Here is a 21,089-nt window from a genome sequence, read left to right on the forward strand (position 1 = left end):
TTCCATAGGGTTGGAATGATAAAAGTGACAAACCTTATTGGGCGAAAGGAGTACTACAAAGAGAAGTGATTTTGGTGTCACAGATTTTTGAAACCCCGTCACAAAAAATGTGATTTTCCTTATCGCCCTTTCAAAAATTAACTATCTACAACTTACTTTTACCGTACCATTAAATAACTGTTATGGGCAAATCAATAATCAATTAAAAACTACCTCCTACCATACCCACATGAGTTAGAATTTCATTACACCTTTCGCAAATGTCAAAGATACAGTCACCAATTTCAATGCACTTTTTGAAGAATACTATCAAGAAACCTATTAGGCTATTACACGAACTTTATTCTCTATCTGTTTTAAGTTATTATTAGCCCACAAGCAAGTAAATGCCTTTTACACTTCTTTCATTTTTTGTCTCCTATGTACGGAAAAAGGGTATGAAGTAAAATACAGAAATAGCCCAGCGAGAGTAAACAGTGTAGACCCAAACGGGGTGCGGTTAATATAACACCACACCCCAGTTTTGTACAACCCCTGGTTGAATGTCACTTGCCAAAACTGCAACCAAGCTGCACACCAAATCTAAACTCTTTTGAACTTGCGCGGAAATTCTATTCATATGTGCCACCACTTGCGCTTTTCCATTGTCTTGGCGAGTTCACTCGCCAAGTCTGCAAAATTCTCAGCGCCACTTTGTAGCTCTGCAGTACGTCTGCTTAGTTTCTGGAGAAGCAGCACAGGGAAATACGGTTAAGGATACAAAATGCTGTGGAGCTAAAAAAGATTTAGGCACTATGCAGTTTTACAAAAGAAAAGATGGTAAAAGAAGTCCTTATCTTCTATAATTCTTGTGCTTTTGTGCACCACTTAGAATAAGATTATTTGTTATCCAATTTTCTTTTGTCAATAATGGTAACATATAACTGCCCAACTATCACACTCTCAAAAGTTGTTCTCCTGTGGACCAACCGATGATAACATCAAGAAAAGATAGTGTGCATTTTAGAATAACCAGCACCTCGGATAATAAATATGCGTTGGATGTTGGGCATGGGATAACATGTTCATTTAGGTCACAAAACCCAATACACAACCTGCATTGACCTGTTATTCAAAGACCAAAGGAAGAAAAATAGCACTGTTGCTACATTATTTGACTCCAAATTCCAGAATTTCAACCACCTAGTTGGCAACTGTAATTCAGTCATGCAGATAGAAAAGAAAAAAAACTGTAATTCAGTCGCTTCCAAAGAGGCAAATATGGCTAAACCAAGGTGAGGCTCCTTCCAAAGAGGCAAATATGGCTAAACCAAGGTGAGGCTCCTTCCAATGAGGCTCTTAACTGTTAAAGATAGCAGCCTAGTTGTTTAATGGTTTACTAAAAGACTACCTATATATTAAGGGCATGATACGGGAAAGCCACTGTGCAATTCCCTCTCTGACGAACTTGACCAACATTCTAAAAGAAAGTCAGGGCATAAAGAAAAGGATCAAGACACTACATGATAGGGTGGCGTACCTCAAGTTTTTCTTGGCGCTCTACAAGCTTATCTCTTGCATGTGCCGCTGCAGAAGAGGCATCCTGCAAACAGATAACAATGTAAGCCAACATGGCCTATATCACTAAACAACTCTATATCACTAAACAACTCACTAATACTTTTTTCCAAAAATTACCCCATCCTTTCGATATTTAGCTCTAATTTCTTCGGCTGTTCTCATTCTCGGTTCAATACCCGTACTACCACCTTCAAATAACTTCCCCCTTTCTGTTTCCTTGTCTGCAATATCTAATCAAAACCATAAGTCCATTTCAACATTGAATACACCTACAAGAAGAGCAGAGATAGATGCACATCTGTTTTTAACCTTTTCCTTTACTTTCCCTCTTGTGAGAAGAAGAGGTAACAGGTGCAGGTTCGTCAATATCAATATCATCTACACAGAATAGTTAATATGAAGTCAATGGAAGGAGAGAGGAAGGAAATGGAAAGGGGGCAAAAGGGAGGAAGAAATAGATAACCTATGCCAAGTACAACCACTTCCTGGTCATCTGCGATGTCTGTAAAAGGGTCTGAGAAAGGGAACCTAGAAAATATCCTCTCTAAATGTGCCACAATATTTTCTCCATCCCCATGATTCTCCGCTGTACCCCCCTTGAAACTCTTTATGATACCACCAATAATGCCAGGGGGAGTACCCTGCAGTAAGAGAAAGAGATCAGCTCTTTAACAGTTCAAGAAAAGGAAAAAATGGAGAGTCTGAAATCACACGCAATAACCTGTTTCTTCTGACTTTGAGAAAACATAAATGTAGCATTGGTAGCAGCTTCAAGAACTTTATCATGAAGACAAGGTAAAGCCTCTGGAATTCTACAATAAACCACAGATTTAACTAGAAATGCTATGAACTTTTATGTGTGTGTGTGTGTGTGAGAGAGAGAGAGAGAGAGAGAGAGAGAGAGAGAGAGAGAGAGAGAGAGAGAGAGAGAGAGAGAGAGAGAGAGATACCTGAAGTCATTTTCAAAGGCAAAAAGAGAGATAAAAGCAACTTCATTCCCATTCACCTACGAATTTCGGACATGATAAAATTGAGATTAATATTGTTAAGAAAAGACATAAATAGACATGACCTTTCTGGGCATAAGCTCAAGTATAATGCAATAAATCACCTAGGTAAGGCATAAAGTCCGCATTGTTAACACGAATTGAAAAAATTCAGCGAGAAGGTTGAGTGATACATGCGCAAGTCTTAGATGATAAATGAACAGAACTTTTGGAGAGAGAGAGAGAGAGAGAGACAAGTGAAGTTGAAAAATGTCAGAACTGAGTTAGTTACTGATTGTTTGAACTTAGTTTTACATACATTTCTATTCATTTGACAGATGTCCTTGCTTCCGTGGATTTTGGGCGTGAGTATCAGATGTGAGTGATTGTCCAAGTATCATGCTCCCTAATACAAAATGATAGACTACTCCCTAATACAAAATGATAGACTACTGATATGTTTCGAAAAGATGGTTAGCTGTAGGTTGACATGTCCAGAATTATAAAGATAATTCATCCCCATTGTACAAAACTCTCCATAAGATCTTGTAAATTACTTGGAAATGTACTGGAAATTAAACAGGCTTGCAAAAGAAAAAGAGCACTTCTATCTCCAGCCCACATTTAAAGCTTTAAGTGTTTCTTTATGTGAACTTAACTTCTTTATTATATTAAAAACTAGAGGATCCAAACATATAATTTTGGCACAATGGTTGGAAACATAACCATGCCCTTGAGTTATTTAGCGACACATATCAACTAGGGAGAATAGAAGAGTCCATATAACCTCTCCCCTTACGTTGAATTTATCCCAAAATCACCATGTCCTAGGTAACCCCTTGTTTCTCAATCTGGATGACATGACTCCAACAGTTCTACCACAATCTTATAAGTACTTTATTCTTTTACCGGCATAATGCATCTTAATTTACTGACCCACTTAAGACAGTTAAGACCCTATTTCCTCTGATGCCCCAGGAAGTGCAGTTTCAAAGAACTTTGACCATATCACATCCTTATTTGTTCTTCATTATTCTAAGGTGTTCTTCCTCGTTGCTTAACGACTACCAATTTTTCTTTTGCCATTTTCATGAATCCATTATGCTTACCATTGTCTTGACTATTGGTCCTCACTAAACCACACCCTTTATTCCCTATTTTAGCATTCAGGACCAAGTAAGACATTATCCACTTCTCACCAGCATAGTTTCTAAAGAGTGTGGTTTTATTAGCAGGATCTCCATTTGTTCCAACCGTACTTTCCACATTCGGATTGGTTTTCATGTTCATAGAACAAATCGAACCATCCAAATTTGTCTGAAGCAGTTTGCAGAAATCTGATCCTCAAAAGTACTGCTGCGGACTGTTGAAAGATTACCTTTTAATGTTACTTTCTTTTTCTCATTAAAAAAGAAGAAGATTACATTTAATCTCAGCTCAAGGTCAAAAAATGTGTGAATACTGAACAGGCTAGACACATCTTATGACGACTCTCGTAACGATTATAAGACATGAAGTTTATTGATTTCATTAGCTGGAAAATGGGGGCAAAAAAACAAAATCAACAGTTAGTTCAAAATAACCCATAAAAAACTTCAGGAGATGGAACTACTATCATAGCATAATAACAACATACACATACACACAGAAATAACAAATGGAATCAAGTATAAATATAAAACCCTGTTGTAAACGGAAGCCTCGTGCACAGGATATGACGCCCCTTTTGGATTACTTAGGGTCCAGGCCACACTTACGCGCACCTCGACTAAACCTTGGGGACTTGGCAATGACCTTTTTTGCATACATACGTGTGTGTATGCAAAGTAATAAAAAGGGAATATATAATAGCAGATTATTTTAACGAAAAGAACACGAACCAGAACAATATGCCCTGTATCAGAAGAGCTAATGGTCTTGGTCATGCTAGTCTTGAAGTTCCACCTAAGAATTGACATTAGAGAACTTTCTCCCACCAATTCAAGATCTGGTAGGGACCTGTCAAAAGGTAAAATGAAAACAATAAAAAAAAAGGTCTCTTCAGATAATACCTCAAACCAAACAACCAAAAAGGAAGAAGAATAACAAAGCTGTTGAATCAAGAAAAAAAAGCTTCAAAAGAGTAATACAACTAATCAGTTTAGCAGCAAAAGCCAAATAGTTGTCAAAGTGCCATATCCAACAGCAACATAATTGTAAAGGGAAAAAAGAGAGCTGGAAATCAAGAAGTTCACCTTATCTCAATCAGTCCAGTCTGGTAGACTAGAATCAATCCACTAGCTTTTCCATCTTTCTTGAAGATTGTGGTCCAACAACATGGTTTTTCAAGCTTCACCTTTCGGATGGACTCACTCTCCCCCTGAAACAGAAAAAAAAATAACATCGATTTTCAAATGGAATACAGAAAAAATCACAAAATGGATGGGACAAGAGGCACCTTAATCAGAGACTTTAAAGAGTATAAATGCAGTGCATCCTCGCAACAAATTAAAACAATTGAGTCGACAAAGTCCTGTCCAAAATATGTGGCTTGAGTAAAGGCATCAGATTTGGTTTCAACAGAATCATGTTGATGGTGAGCATTGGTTTGTGCACGTTCAGATTTTGCTTCAGGATCCTGAGAAGAGATCATTGAAGGGTTTTCACAGGACCCTTCAGGGGAAAAACTGCTCTCTGCATACATAGAGATTGTGGGAGTTTCAACAAAAACTAACTGTCAAGTTACAAACTTATATTCCTCCAAGATGACTTTACTTGCCTAAAATATAAATAGAGATCGCAGATAACTCAGTTGAGTGCATTGACAAAGAGCTGATCATATTGCCTGTGGTGCTATCCATCACAACAATGTGTGCATCTCTGGTCAAGATGAAAATTACTTCCACCGCAGATTCAATGGAAGTTTTGTTTCCGGAATGATCCAAATTACCACAAGCAATAGGGAATGTTGGCATAGCGATAGCTAGCGAATTTGAATTGGATAGACAGTCTGTAAGAAACAAAACCGCAAGTGACCTGATATCAAGCATTGCGACCTGAGGTGTCAAAAAAAACAAAAAATATTCTGTCATTGAAATCATGGCCTGTGCCAATTGACATGAACCAATGTAATAGATTTATAACTAACTACTACATGTCGCTTACACGACCACATTCAAATCCGACTGCTAGTCTGTCTCCAGAATTCATATACTGCAGGGTGCGCACCGGAGAATTGAAGATGGAAAATATAGCTGTACATTGAGCTCCACTATTGCAATGGAAATCATGAACTGCAAAACAGCATATGCAATATTAATCATGTCAACAATAAAGGGAACAGAAAATTAACACAGTGACATTAATGTCATTAAAACTAGTTTATATGCCCGAAAGCAGTAACATCAATTCGAATAGAATGGGCTGGACTAATTCAAACAAATTCCCCCTCCTGCAAAATAACAGATGATAAAAGAAATGATAACCCAACGTATGTCTGCCTAAAACATTGTTCAATGCTTGAAGATTGGGGTACTCCTCTTCAAGCATATGCGAAGACGGTTCAAATGTGAAGAAACAATAGCATAAAACCATACATAGAGAGCGAAGCAGTTCCATGTAACAAACTTTGAATACTTTCAGAAAGGCCTCATAGGACTGAGTTTAGAATCTTTAGTTTTTGAGGATTGTTTCTCTTCCCAACTTTATCTTCTACTAGTTACAAGTATTCAACCAGAAATTTGAACTTTGTTTCTACATCTGGCATTTTTTTCTTCTCATTCTTCAGATTCTCACACAGAAGAGAATAGTCCTGCAAGTTCCTAGTGAGTGTTGGTTCCCCAAGCATTGGAACAGCTATACACATCTGAATTCTGAACCCACATGAAACCCATCGCGAGTTGTTCTTTCTTAATAGCTGCTCTCAAATACATACAAGTAGAATGTTGTTAGTCCATCAAGAACTAGAACAATTAGGCTTTACCTTTATATTTGTAAGAGGTAAAGTTTCTCTTTCAAAATTCCCATGCATCAAAGCACTTCAACCAACCTGGAATAGTTTCTAAATCTCAACTTGATTGGAGGAGGTTTGGTAAGACCAAGTTTTACAAATATGATAAACCCACCTAGACATCTGATTTACACAAATAAATAAAACTGCTTTGTTGAGTGTTTATAGCTTAAAACAAGCACATAATAATAACGTGACACAATAAACCTGCCTTTGTACCACAATTGAGAGCATGTGGGATACCACGTTCTTGTACGTATTACTCTTACTGGAGCGTTCAGCAATTGTGAATGTAGCCCATGTTTCCCATCAATTACACAACAACAACAAAAACTCGCATCCCTTCATCTAAAAAGTACTCCTATGAATTAAAAAATCTGATTTCAAACTTGCACCTCTTTAAAGCTGTGTTTGTGCAACCAAGTTTCAAGCAATTAATTGAACACATACCAGGCATGATAATAATTACGTAATGAAGACAAATAATTAACATTTACAAAGCAAACCTTCCCGCTTGGTTTCTGTCACAAAGTGCAAACTCGGTTTATCGGAATTCCCAGTAAGCTTATATAGGCGAACCTACATAGACCCAAAAAAAAAAAGTAAGGCAGCCACAACTATGTATCATCATTAGCCATGCTCGTTGCCCCTCAATGAATAGCCATATTTACGTGCACAAGCATATACATATCCTAGACATGTACACATAAACGTACACAAAAAGAAAAGAATATTACCAGACCATATTCGTTACCGATTGCTAAACTTGAAGTGGAGGAGAGAAAGTCCAGTGCTGACACTGAAACATTTGTTCCAGCAACTTCAATGCCTTCTATCTGTGCATCACAAGGTTTGCATTCTGTTTGAGAACGGTTGTCCAATTTGACTAACTGGTGTAATAGAACCTCCGATATCCACGGTATCACAAATGTTAGTAGTTGACAATTTGCGACATTGTACTAACCTTGGATCCTAAGACAAATATGCAAGACAGAACAGGAAATGCAGCATCCCATATGCAAACAGACCCATCTTGATAGCCTGCTATATATATTCTCTTAATTATATCACCCTCAGCGAAGGACAGTTGACTGGGAACACCACCAGTCAAAGGCCACTTGCTACTTGGCGTAGTCGCAGTATGTGCTACTCGATGTTGAGCTTCTGAAACTATCTATAACAAAATAATAAACAAATGAAATTAAAAGAACGACACTGACACATAATGAACCAGTCCGAGCGACACGTGTGGAAGGTATTCAGTACCTCAGAAAGAGTGAGTTTTCCTACAGTCATGTATGGTTCAACAGTAGGTATAACCTCAGGATATTGCACTGCAGGAACAGAATGCTTCTTCTCCGGTTGAGACATCAATGAAGACAGGCAAGAATCATCATAGAAATGTAATTGTCCTGGGTTGCTCAACACAAAGAGTGAAGAGATTCCATATCCCTCCGTTGCAGTGGCATTTGGCACTAAAATCATGTCCGCAAAAGATCCATTAAGAGTCAGGTCAACACGGCCAACACATTTTAAACTTTCTATACCAGAAGACCAATCAAGATTGAGTATCTGAAAAATAGGAATCATCATATGTAAGTACCAGATGGAAATAATAGATAGAATGCATGTGCATGTACACAGACATCCACACTCAAATCAAACAGAAAATAGCACCTCTTATATATACCATACTAATCGACTAGTCATTAGTAGTTTTAACAGTTGCGGCACATACACTTCCACGAATGTCCTACCTAGAATAAAAACTATTAAAAGAAAGAATATGAAAAATAAGATTCTTTCCAAGAGTGATTTGTCCATCAGAAAAGAATAAAGAAGGGGTTTCCTTTCCTAAAGTAAAAGTAATACTAGTAGGTAAAAATGCCTTCTTTTTGATCGGCGAAAGTCAATATCATTACTAGAATAGTTAGATTAGCACTTGGAAGAGGAGTCGAACTCCTAACCTCCTTTCTCCTTGTAAAAATCCCTTTATTAGGTACTCCTCTCTTATATACTCTATAGATTCGTCTTCAATACCTTCTTCTATTTTCGAAAGGTTTTCGGGATCCGCGTTTAAAAAATCAATTAGTTACAAGAATTTTTCCAAATCACTCTATTTCGGGATTGGCTTAAGAGAGAGAACCAAGATACTTTGATTTTTTTATGTTTTTGCAGACATCATCATAGCTTATCGCCTTAGCCCACTTCACACCTCGAAACGCACCGTTCTTATAAACCCAAAATGGCTGAGGGGATACAGCAGTGATACCACTAGAAATGACGGTTTCAATACCCAAATGCAATCCTTCGTACAAACATCGGGGCGGGTGGGCGGTCTTAAAGCAGACTCTCCTCTGAACTTATTCCAATTCCAAGAGCTCAGATCAAATCAAAAGTGTGGGGCTAATCATTTTGATTTACCATCTCTTGAAAAACCAAAACCCTTTTCGCTATGCTTAGCTTTATACCCCTTCCCGAGAATCTCGTTTTGACTAAGAATACTTGTTGGATCGGATTCTAACAAATCTTTCAGTAATTTGTCGAAAATCTTTATTAAATTAGAAGACAAGAATAAAAGAAGAAGAAAAAGACGAGAAAGCGAGGGAGCATAAGGTATGCACTATGTGCGTTAACTGCAAGGAGCCCTATGATTCCCCATACACTTCTCATAATCTTACTAATCAAGTGATTGCACTTCCAGAAGAAATTGAAAACCAGTATATAAAATAAAGGGGTTTACCAGTACACCTGTCATTCAACTACGCTCTGTATTACAGCACACAGATAGTGGATTTCATATAACATGGCTTTCGAACGGCATGATAACACTACTACCCTTTATTAACCGACCCTGCTGTGGAAGTTATCAAAAACAGCACATATAGCATGAGATGGATGTGAAGGAAAAGTTCCAAACAAAAACGTTCATGAACATACGGAACAGCTAAGGAAGGTTAGATGTGAGGTTTTGACCATGGTGCAGCTACATAAAGAAGACACAAGATACTTTGCGTGAATGATAAATAAGATTTCAACCCAAACGAAACAAAACCAAGCCTTGACCCCCAACCAATTCGGGTACCACCACTATACTATCAAGAACATATTTACTAAGATATATCTGCGAAAATATATCAATCACTCAGGCAAAAATCTGCACGACCAAATCAGGTTTAGAGCTCACCGTTAGAACTTCTTCAGATCCAATTTCATCACCACCATAGACAAAGAGTTGGCCCCCACAATGGGTAAGCAATATGTTTTCAGAGCAATGTAATATAATGACTGGGAGTCTCCTGTCACTTGATGACAACTGGAGCTTAATCACATTAGATGCCTTTTGACCTTGTTTATCTTTCCTAGGAGCAGCAGTTGACATGTTCCATAACAAAATATCTCCATCTATGTAACCGACAGCAAGAATCGATCCATCAGAGGATACCCAGCAGAGAGAGCTTATTTCTTTTTCTGCTTGTTCATGGTCTAATGTATCAGTAAACTGCTCAAGGCTCACATTTTTTGGAAAATCAACCACTTCATCACTCTTCAGTTGGAGATCCTTGTTGCCTTTTACAAGAACAGCCCGATCTTCTGTGATATCCCACAGAACAATCAATCCATTCTCATAGGCAATCAGCACTCTGCAAATAAGCAAATTTTCTGAACAGTGAGATGGCTCAACATGTATATCGAGCCATCCAATAGATGGAAGTGCTTAATACATGCATCAAAAAATTACTTCACAAGCATCGTAAGAAGGAAGCAAACTAATTAATACACGTCAACACACACCAACGAACACATAATAGGAGAGATTGGATCGTTAGTGGGCATGGAATGGGGAGGCTATAGCCTAAGTCAATGACTTCATTTGTGTCCTGAGTTGAAACCTTCAAGATTCAAGCATTTGACACACATGTGAGGGATTAGAAGATTTTTTCATCCTTTTCGTGGTTTTACTGCTTATATGTGCACAACATAGGGTTTTTATTTGCAGTATTAATGCTATTGAACTTTCAGAACAACTTCATGCAGTCCTTGAGATTTTTATACCTATAACTGCTCTCGGACAGTATCATAATTACCAGCTGATTGGACTTTGCAATAATACAGTTTTCAGTGGGACCCACCCTTGATTGCTGTTGTTTGCATCCATCCATATTCTGATTGAATCAAATCAATGTAAAGGGAACAATGTATGGTGACTGTATCATTTTCCTATGCAGTAGAAGGGACACAATCTTGAATAACGATAACACCTGATATGCCCCATGGTTGAGAATGTTGGCCATCGCAAATCAATTTGTTCTTCAATGAATGAAGAAAATTGTCCATGGTGGCAAAGGATAAAAAATAAATCAAAAAAGTGTTCAGGTATTCTCTGTCTTGCCTATTTCCAAGGGAACAAGGTTGAGAAAGCACACCAACAACTGATTGTTGATTGGGCGATGAAATCCCAGTTGCTTCTGCATAGAGAAACAAAGCAGTATATTTACTTGTTAAAAGAAGCATAATACTCACAAACTTGAAGGAAGAAAACAAGAAGATCAACAATAGAGGAACACTTCCTAGCAGCAGAGAGGATACTTCACACGAAGAAGTAGAAGAAGAACAAGAAGAAGAATTCATAAATAATAATGAAATACTAAATGTCTCTTCTTTTTTTTATTCCTCTGGTGGTGTGTCATTCTGTGATATTAAAATTTATAAACAAAGATTTTCACCGATAGAACTAAGAAGAATTGTGTGAAATAAGTGAATTTATCCAGTTGAGGCATCATTGATTGAGAAAATATGATTCCCTCCAGACATAAAGAGATTCCTTCCTGTACAAGTAGTGAAGAACTATAGAGAACTTTTGTTTGTTGTTAACCAATGAAAAGCATGGGAGAAAGAAATGTTAAAGCATCCAATTCAAAGGCAATTGGCAATGAATGGGGAGGCCGCCCAAGCTCATATATTAGTTTTGAAGGAGATAATTAACCAACATGGGACAAACTCCAACAAGAAAGAAAGGAAAGATTGAAGACAAAAACACAGGGTTTCCGCACAATTCCACTTTCTTTTGATCTCCGTCTATATACCCAGATAAAACAAATATCGGATTCTATATGGAGGGAATGATGTCAGAATACAGCTAAGATCAGAAAGGTATATGAAGAGTTAGAAGTACTAATGAACAGAGTAATTCACTCTGATTCAAAAATTCTACAATTCATTTTTATCGCCAGGCGCACTGCCCTTTCCCTCGGGAGGGAGCAAGACTATCTTAATGAATCCCTTCACTCTCCAAAAAACAATTCCACTTGACCTCCATCTGCTTTTTTCTTTCACTTGAAGCTATCTCGCGATTGGGATTCAACTGATTGTAAAAACCCCGTATTTTTCATTAAAATAACTCACTTATGGCAGTTTGTCTGTTGGACTGAATGAATTACATAGCATTGGGCTCCAACTTTTGGTTGGAATCCCTTTCCCTTATCCCTAATAAAATGTTACTTTTGCCGATCAAAAAAAAAATTACATAGCATTGGGTTAGAATAGCCAAAGATAAAAAAAACAAAACCAGCTTGTGCTTGTTGGAAGTCAGAAAAGGGATTCCATAAAAGTGAAAGGAATGGTGGAACTACAGGTGTGACTCTACCTTGGCTTGATAAGCCTAGCAATCTCGGTATAAATAGAGGACGAAGGGCTTGCCTACCTATGGACCGCCTAACCGACTGTACTGTTCTTCAGCGCAGCAATGCGAGATTATTGAACCCTACGGCCTCATCGGATTCTTTGACTACTTTGACTACTTTCTGCTTTCTTATCACAGTAGAGGTACTGCATCTAACTGTCTCCCTTCTTCCTGGCCTTAGCGATGACTATTGTTCCAACTGAAATTTCTAGCTTTGTGGAGGCCCAAAATGGATATGAAGGCTTGTGTCCTTTTGAACTGTTTAAGCAGCAGAAGTTGGTGTCAAAAGACTTCTAGCTTTTGATCTCTCTTGCCTTATCCCTAAGGCAAATAAACCGATGATCGATAATCTGCCACTGATCGGTGGCCGTTGGTCATTTTGTTTGACCATTCTGTTGACTCTACTTTTTGTCGATGTTTTTTGAGTTAATACTACGATTAGGATGGCAGGGAAGCCTTCGCGCTGACCGTTCCAGTAGCAAAAGGACTATTGTTGCACGCTTCTTTCTTGAGGACTCTGACTCTGTTTTTGTTTTGCAGAGTCAGGAATAACTTCACAACCTCCCTTCCCCGCTTAATGGGCGATGAGCTTCTTGCGTCTATAGGAAGGTTGATTAAGGAAGGCATTTGAAGAAGGGAAGGGGTATCGAAGAAAAGGTATCGGAGAACCAAAGCAGGTTGTTAAGGGGAAAGGCAAGATGTCTGGTTTGCAATGAAATGAAATCTATGTTTGCTTACGCGTCGGAGTTTGTTGATGATGATGAGATGCTTAAAATCTTGAAAAAAAGAAACCTTAGCTCCCCTTCCAATGATCACTCGAGCAGAGGCAAAAGTACAATAAGTGCCGAGTGAGGGAGTGATTGGGAAGGTGATTCAATCATCTAATGAACAATAATAGCTTTTTAGAGAAGAAAAACATTCTTCATTGCAAATCCAATGGATGGCTGAAGGAAATAAAATGGCATCGGAAACTTAGTTCAAAAGTTAGGGCGCCAGTACTCAGTAGTAATCAAGAAACCCTAACTGGTTTAAGGGAAAGCAACCGATTCCATAAAGTGTCTGAGTTGATGTTTTGTTAAAGTTAGTACGTATCCATTAATAATTCAGAAGGCAGAGGAATTGTTTGTGTTCAGATTCGGACGTGGTCTTTTGGAATGGATCCATGGGTTTCATTTTACGTATGGCACATTAATTGCTAAAACATGTGCTATTTAATATTACTAGCATGATACAAGGGTCAAGACATAAAAGTTTCCTATTTAGCAATCTTATTTCAAGTTCAAGCATGATTGTTTGAAAGCTTACACACAGAAATCTCTGCACCAAATCAATCTATTAAGTAATATTTCAAGGTGAAACCTAACAACTTAGCAAGATTCCTAGGATCGGAATTCTAAAAACCTGTGTGAGTGAAGGAGGTTGAATAGGCTGGTGGAGGGAGCCTTCCATGAATTACGGTTGTGTGCTGAGATGGCACTATGTCAGCGAAGAAAGGAAAGGTGACAGAAGACATTGTAGGAAGAGAGTAGTTAAGGAGATGGAGATACCAAATTCAATGTAAACCGCGAAGGGGAGGGGGGGAAAACAACTTGGAATTGGGGTGTGTTTGGAGATAGAGCATCCGTTCATATAAAAATTCATTGAGACTTGTTCTTTTACAACTAGTAAAGATTTCAAGACGGTTACATTACCAGCTATGAAAGAATGAGCCATTACCACTTATAAGATTTGCAGGAATGTGATAGGGCAATTGTAAAAGTTCTCCCTTTTCAGCATCATATTTCAATATGGATAAAAAACCAAACTCATCTCCAACGTACCTGAGTGCAAAAAAAAAATGAGACTACAATCAATTTAAGATCTTATTTCGAGGCAAGTACTATGGAATTAGTTGCAAAAAAAATTCACAGTATTACATGTAATTTGTGCCATAGATAACCGAAAAGGCAGTGATGTTGGACTCCCACTGCAAGTTAGAAACTATACACCTGTGTTCTAGATCCCAAACCTGCCAAAATCAAATGCATGTCAGCTACTGAATGGGAGAATGAGAAAAGATTGTATGCAAAGATAACTAGAGATTGCAAGATGCCGAAGGAAGTGCTTTGTGCCTAGAAATAATGTTTTACCCGATCACTTTGAATAGCCTTAACAAAAATCAGTACCTGAACTTCGTTTTCGTTGGAGACACTGACTAGAAACCCTTGGTTTTCTAGGAACTGCAGGAAATCAAAAGAAAAAAAAAATATTAGAAAAGAAAAAAACATCATATAAACTAAATGATTTCTTTCAAGAGTATGACCAAAAAATGATGAGAAGTATTTTTGAGCAAAAGATAGGAAGAAGCATCATTAAACTAAAACGCAATCTTTCCAGTTCAAAAAAAAAAACTACAAGGTGATATTTCATCTCTCTCTGTTCTAACACAAATATTTGAACAACATCCTCTACCAATTTTGGAACAATCATCAGTGAAGTAGGGAATATATCAGCGGGGCGGTTCCGGGGACACCCAAAAAAAAACCTAAAAAAACACCTCATAGTTACCGATCAAATTTTTATGATCCAAGCCGCTCAATGTGATCAGAACGTGATTTTAAGGGTACCCATGAGAAATCGGAAAAAAAAATGACCGGGAAAGGCTTGATCCGAACAGTTCCGAACAGTTTTTTATTGAACGGTTCAAATAAAAACTGCTCAAATCAAGTCTTTCCCGGACATTTTTTTTGCTAATTTCTCGCGGGCACCCTTAAAATCACATTCTGCACACATTAAACGGTTCGGATCATAAAAATTGGATCGGGAACTATGAGATTGAAATTTGGGGTGTTTTTTTAGGTGTTTTTTTGGGTGTCCCTTGAACCGTCCCGATATATCAAATAACCAAATAAGCCAAATGCACATAAATCACGGACACATAAGGATTTGGGAGTTCCTCCAAACGAAATGATTTTCTTACTCAGAACATCCCAGTGCATACGAAGACATTATTTAATGCATACACATTCAACTTCCATTTTACTTAAGTTTGAAGTTTTAACTACCCTTACACTTATTTGACCTATTTTGCTTGAACCTATTAAATAAAAATCTATTCAAAATATAAATATTCCAAAATTGGTTTCCCGAAGTAGGCCAAATACAACTGGACATAGGAAACAATTTGGAATACTTGCTATCATCCGAGAACTTGGATGCAGAGAAAATAAATACGTATGTGTAAGATAAATCTCAAACAATGGAAAGAAACAAATAGCAGCACATAACGCTGTAGAAATGCAATGCAAATGTTTTGAACTGTACGAATTAAGTAAAGGAAAACCAGATCAAACTAAAATACACTGACAAAGTACTACAACGAATTTGAAATGTAAACAAGGAAGAAGATCAAAAAAAACAAGACACGAATCCTGAGCATCTGGTTTACAAACCTTTAAGTATTTGAAGGGCACTGGTTTGCCAGAAAAAAGAAGACCTTCAATATTATCACCGCCGATGACTTTAATCCTACCATCACTGCAGCGAGCATGAAAAAAAAAAAGTCAATTAGAAATTCATATATCAAATTAAAACCCCGTTGTCATTGGCTCATACGCCAAAAGTCAGTTCTGACAGCCATTTCATGATGTAGAAGTGCTCTAATTTTGTCGATTTTTGAAGATTGTTTGAATAGCTATGTTCGGAAAACACTTACCTGAGAGAGAGAGAGAGAGAGAGAGAGAGAATTTTGAAGTTTGGTCAATTGTTTCCAAGTAGAAACTTTAGTTTGACATAAAAAGGTCAAATGGCTTGCAACATGCAATGGTCACGTTCTTCCCTGAATCATTAAAACACAGAATTCAACTTTATAATCAAGGCAGTAAACTACTTGTGAAGTGGGAACCACGGCGTCTCACCACCCCGGAGCGACAGCCAGCTAGTTGGTTTGGCTATTCTTTTCTATTGAAAAGGAGTCAGTTATCCCCGCGAGTCACCTTTTTTTAGGCTCCACTGGACAACATGGCAATTTTGTTCAAATATAGGCTGGCCTTACTTGTGAGGTTCCCAAGGATCCAATATGGCCACTTAGGTCTACTTTGCCACAATATGGTTCTACAGAAGCGGGTGGGCTGTTAAAAGTTCAGCCCGATCTTTTTTGGTGTCGTAGGGAAGGGATTGACCTTCATAACGCATATTCAGTCATACGGGATGGCCCCAATGATTTTCTTTCTCAATCAAAGGATCAAGCAGCGCAACCCGGTACCTTGTAATCAAGGCAGTGAACCATTTGTTGAATTGCCTTTATGTATCCTCACATTGTTATTACCCACACCATTTTAGCTAGTATAATTGCAATATGTTGGCATCACAATGAGTAAAGCACTAGATTTTATAGCAAAAAAGCAAATTCAAGGGTCAAAATAATTGTACACACTAACCAAGTATACAGTAGATCTCTGTCAAAAAGACTCCTCTAAACTTGTCCCATTGCGGGAACGCAACTCTGGTTAAGGATATGAGCTATGAAGCACGGATACTCTATTTTGGCCTCCGTATCACGTATCGTATCGTATCCGTATTGGATACCGATACTCTCGGATACGTATCCGATACACTTTTTTAAAGTATCTGGATTTTAGAATTATTTTTTGGTATCCTGATACTTTTCAGATGCACGCGGATACCCTCGGATACGCTTTGGATACGTATCCGATATGTTTTGGATACCCGCGGATACGTGTTGGATACGCTCAGATACGTTTTGGATACACGCGAGGGTAAATATGTTATTACTTATTACTTAATATATATGGGTCAAAATTGCAAGTAGGACTATATTTTTCTTTTTCCCCCACCAATCAACACCAGAAACACACCGACGATATCCTCTCTCTTGACCTTGTAAGTCTCTTGTCTCTTTCTCTCTCTCTCTCGTTGCATGTAGTAAATATACATATAACTATGTAGATACAGTTATATATATAACTATACGTAAATATATCTCTCTCGGCATGTGAAATAGTGAACTTGTGTAATGGAAAACTTTAATCACTAATGAAATTTTAGGAATTAAAAATTATATATAATATATTTTTTATTTACTTTTATATTCAACGTATCCCACAACGTATCATATCCTTCTTTTTGGAAAAATCACATATCCGCGTATCCGTATCGTATCATATCCCGTATCCGTATCCGTGCTTCTTAGGATATGAGCAACCACTCAACGAGTATCTATAAGCAGCAGAGATTACACATTTTTCCACGCATAAGACCTCCATTCTATGCATAAAATGCCCACACTTAAGTTTGTAAATATGAGTTTACCCTTAACAAAGAAAAGATACTACTAAGAAACCAACATCTAGCTGTGTAAAGGTGACATGAGAATTAGACAAGTTCGACATAACCCATACCCAAACCTGACATCCGTGCCAAGTCCATGTAACATATCCATAGATGAATAGATTTTGTTTAGGTTATCAATCCGCATACCCATATGAATTACCCCTTAGGATAACATTACACAGTATCACGCAAAAAACTACACACAATTCCCCAAGGCATTTCCATAGAGTAAAAGAATAACATTTCAAGCTTTTAAGTTGTTCGACCTCTCCTTACCATTAGGACTAGGACTTGAAAGACCAGGAATTACTCACAGTGTCCCTATAGCCAGAAGACGTTGGATGGGGTCAAAAGCAAGAATAGATGCAGTAGAAGGGATCCCACAGTGAACAGCAACACGTGGATCCAAGTCTTTTGATGTTACACTTCCCTGTGGCACAATTTCTTCTTTTTATTGGTAAGTATTCCATGTGGCACAATATGCTAAAGAAGGAAAAATAAAAAAAGAAGTAAGGCATGTCTGCATATTTACATATAGACATAACACCACCAGAACTGAAAAAATAGAGCGATCATCGATCTTTGGATTTGTTCCAACTAAATTAAAGACTTTGAATCTAACATGCCACTGCCCTATAAAAAGAACCACACCAATCTTGGGCAGAAGCATCTCCAATTTGCTTATATCCCAAAAAGATAGATTAACTAATGATATGACTAAGACATAATGAAGCAGAGATAACTCCAAAGCTACCTACAATTCAAAAGCAAAACTGAAGCTAAATGCAGTCGATCCAAGGCTCAAGGAAACAACGACGAAATTCAAAGGAGCGTCTAATATCTACAACAAAGTGATCCGAAGGTGATGCCTTATGCAGCCTATCTTTGCTTGTGGATAGTCGCTCAATCCACTAATGATCATTCCTTTTTCTAATCAAACATTGAACTGTTCAACCGTTATTTCTCATCTCTTATTCACAAACCCTACTTGTATAGCTCGGTAATAAAACCAAGAGTCCACTGACTTTTCGATCCACTGCCCCTTCGCTTGGTGGCCGAGAAAACTCAGAGAAAACAATTTGGTCACCAGAACAACAAAATCCAAAACATAGAAATCTTTTCAGACCAATTATGCAAGAAAAAAAACAGGGGATTCGCGATCATCAACGAGTGGCATCCGTAAGAGGGGAAGAGAAAGAAGAAAATTTTCAGCGATTTACCTGAGGAGATTCAGTGGGCTTGTGAAACAATTTGGCGAGCATAGACATTGGAGAATCGACGAGCGACGAGGTCGCTTTGCGTAGCCGTGGTGTTGTTCAATTGCTTGATCTCAGGTGGCTTGCGAATGAATCCATACTTGGAGGAGCATATTCCATGGGGTGTGAATGTTCATGGTGGACGGTTTGGTGAAAATGGACAAGAAGCGACGGCCGTTTGATGATGATGAGCTCAACATGCCCGTTCCGCATCACTTTATTTAAAAATAAATAAATACTTATTTAAAAAATAGTACTGTAAATATTATTTAAAAAATAAGTACAGTACTTGTTTTAATTAATAGAACACACCGGCCAAACTTCACTTGTACCCATGTGATTTGTATACTATATGAACAGTTGAAGTTTTTCGATTAACAAAAGTTTGGATCCGAACCTTTCATATCAAACCAAACCGTCATGTTGTAGAGTTTGATAAGTATTATATTCATACCTAAATTCAAATCGATCGAACAATAAGAATGGCATGATCAAACGGTGAAATTTGAAATTTTGCCTTTCATTTTAACAAGAGTAAAGAATAATGTTCTTTGATCACTCACTTATGGTCCGTCCTATGGATGTCCGACTAAGTAACTTTTTACAGAGATGCTCTACTCTAAGATTAACACACGCTTGCATCCTGTCTTATTGCAGTTGTTGGCGCAAAGTTAGTCGATACTTATTCTCTAGATACCATTATTGCTTCTTCTCCAAAAAATTATGAACAACTAAGATTAAATTTTTAACATATTGGTTAGACATTGGTGTCTAGTTTTCTCTAAATCCATCAAATTAGACGGAATTGGGTGCGGATGAAATCTTTGACAAAGCACAAGGTGGTTAGGGATGTGTATCCACACATAGGCCAAACCACAAGCGGTATAAGGAAGTTTAACCTAAATTTTTCTATGAAAAAGAAGGGAAGCCATAGATTTCTCACATTTATATTATCATGTATTTATCTATCAATATATTATATAAATGTAATTGAAGTCAAAAGCCTTCCAACCCTCAATCTATATTAATTACCATGTATTTATCTATCTATCTATTAATATATTATAAAAATATATTTGAACCCCACAAGCCTTCAAATCCCCATTCCTAATTTCTTGGATTTTCAGTTTTCTTTTGTTTATAAAAAGAAAAAGAGGGAGAGAACTATGGGGAAGTGAGAGAGAGAGAGAGAGAGAAAATTATTGTAGGTCACTCAATACCGTCACTCCAATTTCACTTTTCATCATATGTTTTTTAGTGTATAAAATGAGACCAATACTAGCATACGTCGAACACGGGACTAGATAAAATATTAAACTGTCTTTTTTATCAACCAACGTTTTTGCCCGTTCAATACACAAGACTGAAAATGAACCAATGAATTTTTTTATCCCGTACATCGAACGGGCACAATTGCTAGTAGTATAAACATATGTATTGTAATGGGAAAGAAGTTTGAAAGCCAATTATCTCGGTAAAAATCAATGTTATTCTCTTAATCCATTGCTTGCTTTGTTAGAAGAGATCTAGAATATAGTAGGTGTAAATCTAAACATTATATATTGTAAGAAAAAACTAGCTAGAACATTTCATGGAGTGGTACAAATATGGATTGGTGGATTGGTTCAAGGTATTTTGTACCAAGCAAAAAAAAATAAAAAATTGAGTTCAAGTGTAATAGAAACTGCTTCATTTCCCACTCTTGTCTCAAGTATTCTTCCCTCTCCCAAAAATCTTCTCAACATAAACACTAAATAATTCTTCTCTTCCAACGCCACCGCCACCACCATGGCCACCAATTCCTCCTCTGCCATGGCGACTTCTTCCATTTCTGCCGTCAATGGTGCCCCCACTATTTTCTTGTTCGTTCTCCCAAAAGTTCTACCACAGAATGACAACGAAGGAATATATCCAAATGGGAGCCTTATACTTGTCCAACTTGATCGTCAAGTAAACCCCTAGCTTTGTCGTTAAGCTCAGTGAGTACTTGCCATTCACAATAAATAAAGAACCTGAAGAAAGATTGGTTAAATGGCGATGGACCATATGGAGAGGGTGCAATGTGAGTAAGGCTGTACGTTGCTCTTTCTTGATGATTATGTGAAGGAGGTCAATACTGGAACATCCTTCCATTTTAATGTGAGAATGTTGCCCTTTTGTAGATTTTTCAATTCTTGCCAATGCTCAGTCGAGACAACAGCTGATAATTCTTTTGGGAATTTTTGCAATTCCATAGAATTCAATTGTTTCGCTTCACACATTTTCATTTCTTCATGAGCTGTCTT

General features: G+C 37.6%; 1 protein-coding gene across 6 annotated transcripts; it reads right to left on the reverse strand.

Moving 5' to 3' along the window:
• Positions 1–230: 230 nt before the first annotated feature.
• Positions 231–19,009, reverse strand: LOC131320562 (uncharacterized). Of its 6 annotated transcripts, none has more exons than XM_058351292.1 (24): positions 18,769–19,009; positions 17,863–17,978; positions 15,649–15,733; positions 14,383–14,436; positions 14,134–14,225; positions 13,934–14,037; positions 10,928–11,003; positions 9,722–10,178; positions 7,801–8,106; positions 7,499–7,708; positions 7,272–7,370; positions 7,041–7,113; positions 5,691–5,818; positions 5,305–5,581; positions 4,984–5,219; positions 4,781–4,905; positions 4,427–4,544; positions 2,511–2,566; positions 2,282–2,372; positions 2,024–2,201; positions 1,870–1,938; positions 1,678–1,781; positions 1,520–1,582; positions 231–723 (listed from the first exon to the last, which is right to left on the reverse strand). In XM_058351292.1, exons 1-24 carry the CDS (start codon positions 18,814–18,816, stop codon positions 616–618), a joined length of 3,273 nt encoding a protein of 1,090 aa, XP_058207275.1. In that variant the 5' UTR covers positions 18,817–19,009; the 3' UTR covers positions 231–615. The 6 variants fall into 6 exon arrangements, with proteins under 6 accessions (XP_058207275.1, XP_058207273.1, XP_058207274.1 ...); XM_058351290.1 differs by having other exon boundaries at positions 1,678–1,790; XM_058351291.1 differs by having other exon boundaries at positions 1,678–1,790; positions 4,984–5,215; positions 5,301–5,581.
• Between the last annotated feature and the right edge of the window lie 2,080 nt (positions 19,010–21,089).

The sequence above is a fragment of the Rhododendron vialii genome, chromosome 3a, assembly GCF_030253575.1.
Source record: "Rhododendron vialii isolate Sample 1 chromosome 3a, ASM3025357v1".
NCBI lineage: Eukaryota > Viridiplantae > Streptophyta > Magnoliopsida > Ericales > Ericaceae > Rhododendron > Rhododendron vialii.

Bases quoted from the DNA above. Each gene is read 5' to 3' on its own strand.
- LOC131320562 (XM_058351290.1), bottom strand. From the start codon at position 18,816: ATGTCTATGCTCGCCAAATTGTTTCACAAGCCCACTGAATCTCCTCAG. The intron at 2,567-4,426 runs GTTCGTGTTCTT...CGAAATTCGTAG, and splicing joins ATACAGGGCATATTGTTCTG to GTGAATGGGAATGAAGTTGC. The intron at 724-1,519 runs GTACGCCACCCT...CTGCTTCTCCAG, and splicing joins AGCGCCAAGAAAAACTTGAG to AAACTAAGCAGACGTACTGC.